Source organism: Lactuca virosa, chromosome 5 (genome assembly GCF_052849685.1).
Source record: "Lactuca virosa cultivar CGN04683 chromosome 5, Lactuca_virosa_CGN04683_v6, whole genome shotgun sequence".
In the NCBI taxonomy this organism is placed as follows: domain Eukaryota; kingdom Viridiplantae; phylum Streptophyta; class Magnoliopsida; order Asterales; family Asteraceae; genus Lactuca; species Lactuca virosa.
In genome coordinates, this window is record NC_136430.1 from 222,627,681 (window position 1) to 222,636,252 (window position 8,572).

Below are 8,572 nucleotides of genomic sequence, written 5' to 3' on the forward strand. Positions count from 1 at the left end.
ACGAGTTGGTTGCCCTACTCGTCGAGTAGCAGCGGGTTGGTTCGCGTATTTAGTGGCCTACTCGCCGAGTCCAAGAAGGGACTCGACGAGTAGGAGCTGGCAGATGAAACCCTAATCCCGGGGATTTGCACCCTATTTAAAGAATCATAAGCCTCCTTTGGCCTCTTTACAGTCCATTGAGAGTCCAGAAAAACCCTAACTCGAGTGTGTGTGTATTCTTTGGAAGTTTAAGCTTGGAGGAAGATTTTTGGTGAGGGAATCTCTTGGGAAGCAAGCTAGTTGAAGCAAGAGTTTGTGGGTTTCAAGTTCTGCATCAGAAAGGGCTCTCTTGAAGGTATGAGATCGTTTTTCCCTTGGCTCATTTTCTCCTAAACCCTTTTGTGCATGAGTTTAGGAAAGGATTCTTGTGTTTAAGCCAAGATCTGAAGTTGTAACTTCAGATCTGGACTCCCCTTGGCTTCTAGATTCATAAAGCCATCAACCTTGTCTAGTATGAGCCTTCTCTTAAGGACGTGACTTCATTGCAAGCTTAGTTGTGCCATTTTAGGGTCTTAAAGCCTTGCATGCACGTAAAGTTTGCAACTTTACGTGATAAGCATGCCTAAGGAAGTTGGATCTGCAATTTGGGGCCTTGGCATGGCTTAGAAAGTGTCTGCATGGTTAAAGGGCTGAAGAGACTCGGCGAGTCGCATAGTCGACTCGGCGAGTCATATGAAGATAAGCATTGAACTCGACGAGTTGGATGAACAACTCGACGAGTCCGATGAAGATTGTCGTAGACTCGACGAGTTGGATGAACAACTCGGCGAGTCGGTTAAGGTTTCCCCAAATTGATGAATGCGTGTGAACCTATCGAGTTGCTAGAAGTAAAACTCGACGAGGGGCCTTAGGGCTTCGATCGCGAACCTTAGGAACTCGACGAGTCACTCCGAGGGCTCGGCGAGTGGACAAGTATCTCGAGGAACTCGGCGAGTAGCCGAGGGTACTCGACGAGTAAGGGTCAACATGGACTGTTGACCTTGACTATTGACTTTGACTTTGACCAGGGGTTGACTAGTTGACTTATGGGGTACCTTGAAAGGTTGAAGAACTTACGAGTATGGTTCTAATATGATAATAGGTGGTGGAGTTTGTGGCCGTCATCTGAGAGTTGGAGTTTAGTTACCGAGCCGACTTTTGCAAGGTGAGTTATCCTCATTATATCAATAGGGTCTAAGGCACCAAGGCCGGCCCTTTTAGTTGTTATCTTGGTTACAGTATGCTACATGTGGTTATGATCTGTTAGATCGGTATCAGGATAGACAATATGTTGTTATGCTCTTATGATCCGTTAGGATTGGTATGTTAGTGACCTGGTTAGGTCGGTGCTCTGGTTAGGAGAGATTGCTATGATCGATGATCTGTGAGATAGTTATATATGATATCTGTATATGCTAGCATATGTTAGTCTTGTGCACATGGTTATTTGCTTGATGTTTGGGTTGAGGCGGTCCTGCTTTGTGCTGAAGGCCAATATACCCTACGAGCGGTCCGGGTAGACTGTAGGCCCGTATGGCGGTCTAGTCATACCGAAGGCTCGGGATAGATCCAGATAGACTTTAGGCCCAGTCGGGCGGTCCAGTCAGGCCGAAGGCCCATTATGCATGTCGTTGATTATCTGTTATTGATATGGTATTATCAGTGTGGTATTGGTATTTTGGGGGTAGCTCACTAAGCCCTCGGGCTTACAGTTTCAGTTTATTGTTTCAGGTACTTCAGGAGATCATGGCAAGGCGAAGGCGTGACGTACCGCTCCGCATCCTTATGATTTCGTTATTGGGACACTCTGATGAATAATATTTTGAAAACATTTTTGTAAAACACTATTTGGTTTTATGGTTGAAAAAGTTTAAATTTGGCTTAAAATTTTTGGGATGTTACAGCTAGGTTTATAAGAAGGAGATGACGAATAAAGAGAGAGAGACTAGGTCGAATATATTTATTTTATTTCCTTAATTGCATGATTTCAATTAAATGATTTCCTTAATTAAAAGTACAAAAGGTCCAAAATACCCTTTAATAATTTATTTAATTATTTATTATTTCTTGAATTCTCATTGGTGCATTTAGTCACACAATAGTTGCTAGAAACATTTGAACCTAGCTCTCTCTCTCTCTCTCTCTCTCTCTCTATATATATATATATATATATATATATATATATATATATATATATATATATATATATATATATATAGAGAGAGAGAGAGAGAGAGAGAGAGAGGTGGGGGTGGGGGGTAGGCGGGGTCCTATAACTTTTTATTTACAAAAAATTTTAATTACATAGAAAAAAGTATAAAAAAAATATTATGAGGGTAAGTTAGTCATTTCAATGTAGGGATGTACTAAAAGTATGGTTTTCAAAAGCTTGTCGTGTCTTCACCATGGCTCCAAGGCTTGTCTGACGCCACACATCACACATCGAGAAAATACCACATTAAGTCATTTATGTATATAAAAATAAATAATAGTAGAAAATATGTATATAATTATTAACTATATACAAAATTACCGCTATAAGTCGTGTCTTAACAAACATCGTGACTTGCCATAAATCATAAAGTTTGAGGCTTGACAATGCCACCACGTCACTCCTCACGTTACTTAGAGTATTGACTAAAACCACAACGGAGCCTGCTGAAAACTAGATAACCAATAACAAATATCTAATGGATAAAATCGATCCTATTTAATATATAATTGGATTGATTTGGTTCGGTTGAGCATGATCAGTTGGATTGGATTAGATTGGTTGACCATATCTAACATCCAGTGGATAATTCGATCGAGCATTCTGTACGAAATATTGATATCATCGATTATTCTACACAAAATATTTGACATCCCATTTTGAACACCCTATCTGTACACTTAAATCTCATTTGCATATGAATCCATGTCGCTTCACCATGAGAGAGTCTGATTTTGAGATGCAGTGGGTACCATATTTAAGAATCTCTTATATAGGTTACCACTAGTATGTATTCATTGTTCAAAACCACACATTTCATATTGGGTGATAGTTTTAATAAAGTGACAAAAAAACTCTTCATTAATTTTGGGTATCATTCAAAACGGGTAATGATATTTCCACTAAAGATTTTTATACTTCCACTGAAAAAATATTGTAATGACAATTATGCCCCTGATTTCAGTTTATAGATAATTAAGAGAGAAAGTTTCTTTGTTTCTACAAAAATGCGAGACCAACAGTTCTTCCTCCTTCTGTCATTCTGTGCTCGCACAGGTAAATGAATGGGCAATCGAATGAATACTTTGCTTCTGAAAAGGTTCCTACTAATTAGACCCCATATTCACTTATTGGACCCCAACTATTATGAGTTTTCAGCTTTTTCAGACCTTGAGAATTGTAATTACTCACTTTTTAATTTCATCTATTTTTACAATTGCAGTCACTACCTCAAAGCCATTTTTACATTTTCAAATTTTTTTGAAGGTGAGTGTCTTGTTGATACTAAAACTTATTTAATTTAATACTGAAATTTATTTAATTTCATCCGGCAATGAAGGAGCATATGGATTATCATTTTAATTTTAAAAAAATAATAATAAACCATCATATTTTTATTTATATAAAATCGAAACATTATTAACATAAAAATACACATACTGCAAATTATGGATTATCATTTGAATGCTTTTAGTTGATAGTGACTTTTGTACATAAATTATATATAAGTACTTTATAATATATTTATAAAAAATGATTTTTATAAATTGTATATAAATAATATAAAAAATATATAAAAGCTGCTTTATTTTAAATGTTTGATAACATAAAAATTATCTCATTAAATATATTTTAGTAAAGTTTGTGGTTAAATAGATTTAAGTAAAATTTGTAATTTGTATATTAAAAAAAGTTTCATCATTACTCCATAATTAATTAATAATTACATAAAAAATCATACAGTAAAAGGTTATCATTATATTATAATGATAGTATTTAAGAAAAAAAAAAGTTTAATGATTAGGGGGTCATTTTAGATAGTAAAGAGAGTCTAATTAGATGGACCATTCTGAAAATTTGTTTCAAATGATAACAATGTAACAAGTTGTCTAATCAGTTTCTGTCTGTAAATGCCTATTGTGAACTTCATCATTTTCCCTGTTCTAGAAATTAATTTTGTGGTTGAATTGTAAACTATGATTGAGGATTTCTGGAAAAATTAGCAATTCGCAATTCGGGGTAACATCACTTGCCCAATTTACAGAATCCACATGATGTTGCCACAAGAAGAAGAAAACCTTATATGAGGTTTTCTGTATGCTTTTTAGTGCACATATACAATTTTGGGTGTTTTTTCAGGTTTTTTGGGTCTTAAATAAATTAATACTTTAGGAATTGGGAATTGGGGATAACATCAGCGTCTTCTTCTAAATGCTAATTGCATTGCAGGTATTACAAAAGCTTAAAAAACTCTCACATGGCAATTTCCGGAACAAGCTTGTTCAATTCGCCCTTGTTATCTTCTTTTGTTGTGTGTGTGTGTGAGAGAGAGATCACTGCCGTTTATCATACCGGTGGCATGAAGAAACACACTTCGACGACCGCCGAACAAGTAACATCGTGGGAGGAAGAAGAAAGAAACCGTTCAGAATATTTATGAAAATATAATCAGGGGTATAATTGTTAATAACCAAAATTTTCAGTATAAAAACCTACATTGGAAATATCACTACCCATTCAAAATATGTGGTCAAATTTGTAAACAACCCATGTTTTATTATTACAATTAACTTAGCGTAACCGTGTAATTACTTTGTCCGGTCGGTTTCAAAATGAAAATCCAAGCAAATAAACAACGGTTTGCATAGATAACTTGGAATAAAAGAAATAATAGGTTTTTTTCTTGGATATAAAAGGAAATCATAAATAGCAAGAGCTGCAAGAGAAGGCAAAGACCCTTAACCCATAAGTTTGATCCCCCACGACTTGTAGAACAGCTGCTTCGAGATATTTCTTTCGAGGATCATCACGTCATACGCTCATACGTGCAAACAAATCCATGGATGCGAAGATCGGGAAGTTCTTCGAGTCGGTGGGCACCTTCTTCACCGGCGGTGATTCTATTCCCTGGTGCGAATCCGACATTGTTGTTGTAAGTACTATTTTACTAATTCTTTTTTATTCGAAGTTCATTTCAGTTTATAGTTTATGATCTACAAAATAAGTGCTTTGAGTACTTCAATTTCGAACTTATTTTCGCAGTCGTGTATGTTGATGATTAAGCGTTTTCTAGCGGTGTGCTTTCTCGTTCGTTGCTATTATATAGCGTGAATTTGATTTGTTCTCGTTCTAGGTAGTAATTTGAGTTACTTTCTTCTTATTTCTTTGGAAATTGTGAGAAATTGAACGATGATGTCGAATTATGTGGTTCTAGGTAATAGGTTCAGGATGAAGTCGAACGATGATGTGGAATTATGTTGTTCATTGCTATTATGTAGCGTGACTTGAATTTATTCTCGTTCTAGGTAGTATTTTGAGTTGTTTTCTTCTTTGGATATTGTGAGAAATGGAACGATGCTGTCGAATTTCTAGGTTCTAGGTTCTAGGTTTTAGGTAGTATTTTGAGCTGTTTTCTTATTTGGAAACTCGTTAGCTACTAAGTCTAAAGGATCTATTTGCTTTTCCTTAATGTAAGAATATCTGGGATAAAGAATTTGAAGTCTTAACCCCATGGGGTAGTTTTACATGATGATTAAGTCATTAAATGAGGTGCTAACTAGTAACTAGCGGTGTTGAGTTGTATATTAATTTGTATGCTATGAAATACCTATATTTGATCATTGTTTTGTGTGGGCTTGTACTTGGGAGAAGTTTTTCATGTTATCAGTTGATTCGAAGCTTGAAGACATAAATGGATAGATAAATTTTTTGAGCTTTAGGTATTTTGCTGATGTGATGAAGCCAAACTTATAGTATGATAGGATCTGCATAGGGTTGCTGAAAAGATATGTTTCCCTTTTAATGTGAAAAAAATACACAATCTGTGTGAGTGGTAAGTTCACCCTAGAATTTCAACTTAGGGCAAGGAAATTGTTATTTAAAGAGGAAAAGGAAAAGGAACTGATAAAGTTATACATGTGAAAAATTTTCTACTTGTGTTCTTGTGACTTTATCTGAATTTTCCAATTTAGGGTTGTGAGCGTGAGGTTGCTGAAGCTGAGAAAGGCTCTTCAAATGAACTCAAAAGTGAGTGCCTTTTGCGTTTGTCATGGGCTCTTGTTCACTCAAAGCGACCTGAAGATGTACAACGTGGGATAGCTATGCTTGAAGGTGAAAAAACAAATTTGTAAATATTGCATTTTTAGTCAAACTTTTTCATTTCAAATTATTTCTTATGAAGATATTGTAATCTGCAAAATCTTTTGTGTGTGTGTGTGTTAGGTTCATTAGCAAGCAGCATAAGTAGCCCTTTGGAAATGAGAGAAAAAATGTATCTGCTTGCTGTTGGGTATTATAGAAGTGGGGACTACTCAAGGAGCAGGCACCTTGTTGATCGCTGCTTGGAGGTATAAATATTAAATATTAAATAATTTTATATTTAATTTTCAACAAGTCCATTGCTATTTTTATTGCTTAATGCAAAATCCAAAATAAAAAAAAGTGAGTTTCTCAAATAACTTAATGCACTGCAAAATATGGATATTGCAGATTGCACCGGAATGGAGGCAGGCAATATCTCTCAAGAAATCAATCGAAGATCGTATCAAGAAAGGTAATATCATTTCTATTAGGTGAAATGCAAGAAATAGCAACCCACTTTTATTTTCATTTCTTTGTATTACAACATTTTATTATTTTCCAAATAAATGAAAGTGAAATTGTTTTTTTTTTTTTTTTTTTTTTTTTTTAAATTTGTTTTGATTATGGTGGGGATGCAGATGGAGTGATTGGCATAGGCATTGCTGCGACGGCTGTTGGTCTTTTGGCTGGTGGAGTTGCGGCGGCCCTGTCACGCAAGAAATGACATTGTACTTCCATATATGTAATATGTATTCTCATAATCACATAATGTGCATAACAAGAGTAATGTTTCCTTTGAACAACCAAACATATAAATCTTTTTGCTTTTATGTTACGCCTAAACTCCAACAAATTTCACTAAAACCGCTTCTTTGCAAGTTTTGCACATATAGTTAGTCTTGTTTTGTACTGCGTTTGACGTGCATTGGACCAGACAAAAATTGTAAATTTATGTCTCATCTGAAAAGTGAATGTCCTTCTCAACCTTGTAAAAAGCTTGTCTAGTTTCGTTTAATCATGATCGGAGAACTTTGATACCCACATATGTCTATTTGTGGGTACAATCTTTGTTTTTTGGACGCGTAATTGGTAAAAACCCTAATATTTTTTTTATTATTGCTATGGCCACAACTTTCTCGCAGGATTATTACTCTAGCCCACTTAACGAGTTTCATGGTTAACTTGGTTAAATGTTTTGCAAAATCAGTCCTAAAAAGTTCAAATTTAGTCCCTGAGGTTTGCAAAAATTACACCACATGGTTTTTTAACTTTATTTTTTATTTTTTGTATACTTTATTTATATTCGGTTTTTTTATAAATATATATACATTTTTTATTTTCTTTTTTTATATACTTTATTTATTTTCATTTTTTAACTTTATTTTTCAACAATTTGATTTTTTTACCTTTTATACCTTTTGTTTTCTATTTTTTTCTATCTTAGTTATTTATGGTTTTTCTAATGTTTTTATTTATTTTGATTCAAGTAAACGAACTCGAATTTAATATAAATTACTATAACAAGTTTTTTATAGAGACCGATTATTATTATTATTATTATTATTATTATTATTATTTTCTTTTAGTCTATTATCAAATTGAAAAATATTATCTTGAATTTAAACTATTGATATCACATATAAAAATATGATTTAATTTCCAAGTTATATAACACATTGAAACACTAATTCTCAATAAACAAGCTAATTTTTTTTTTAATTTTCATTTTTTCGTAATATAAATATAATAGCATTAAAGAAAAAAAAGTAAAAAGAAAATAAGTTGGACCGAAATTACAAATATAAACATAACAAATTTATTTACTTGAACAAAAATAAAAAAAATTACAAAAACTATAAATTATATAAATTGTAATATAATCTAATATATTAATACATTTTATATTTTTTGAAAAAGGTCAATAAAAAGTTAAAAATACAAAAAAAATAAAAACAAATAATTGGAAAACAAATAAGAAAAAAAAAGATGAAAAAATTAAAATATAATACGAAAAGAAATATGAAAAAAAAACTAAAAAAAAACTCTAATGTACTCTATATATACACTATAAAATAGAAAAAAAAAGGTAAAAAAAATCAAGTTGATGAAAAATAAAGTTAAAAAATGAAAATAAATAAAGTATATACAAAAACGAAAATAAAAAATGTATATATATTTATAAAAAAAAGGAAAATAAATAAAGTATACAAAAAACGAAAAATAAAGTTAAAACATCATGTAGTGTAATTTTTTGCAAACCTT

The 8,572-nt window shown here is 33.0% G+C and overlaps 1 protein-coding gene across 1 annotated transcript; it reads left to right on the forward strand.

Annotated features, from left to right (window-relative positions):
• The first annotated feature begins 4,920 nt into the window (after positions 1-4,920).
• On the forward strand, positions 4,921-7,145 carry LOC145111204 (mitochondrial fission 1 protein A-like). The gene is made up of 5 exons (XM_079047500.1): positions 4,921-5,162; positions 6,202-6,340; positions 6,452-6,576; positions 6,719-6,782; positions 6,949-7,145. Exons 1-5 carry the CDS (start codon positions 5,070-5,072, stop codon positions 7,032-7,034), a joined length of 507 nt encoding a protein of 168 aa, XP_078903626.1. The 5' UTR covers positions 4,921-5,069; the 3' UTR covers positions 7,035-7,145.
• Positions 7,146-8,572: the final 1,427 nt, after the last annotated feature.

Bases quoted from the DNA above. Each gene is read 5' to 3' on its own strand.
- LOC145111204 (XM_079047500.1), top strand. From the start codon at position 5,070: ATGGATGCGAAGATCGGGAAGTTCTTCGAGTCGGTGGGCACCTTCTTC. The intron at 6,577-6,718 runs GTATAAATATTA...TGGATATTGCAG, and splicing joins TTGTTGATCGCTGCTTGGAG to ATTGCACCGGAATGGAGGCA. The intron at 6,783-6,948 runs GTAATATCATTT...GTGGGGATGCAG, and splicing joins CGAAGATCGTATCAAGAAAG to ATGGAGTGATTGGCATAGGC.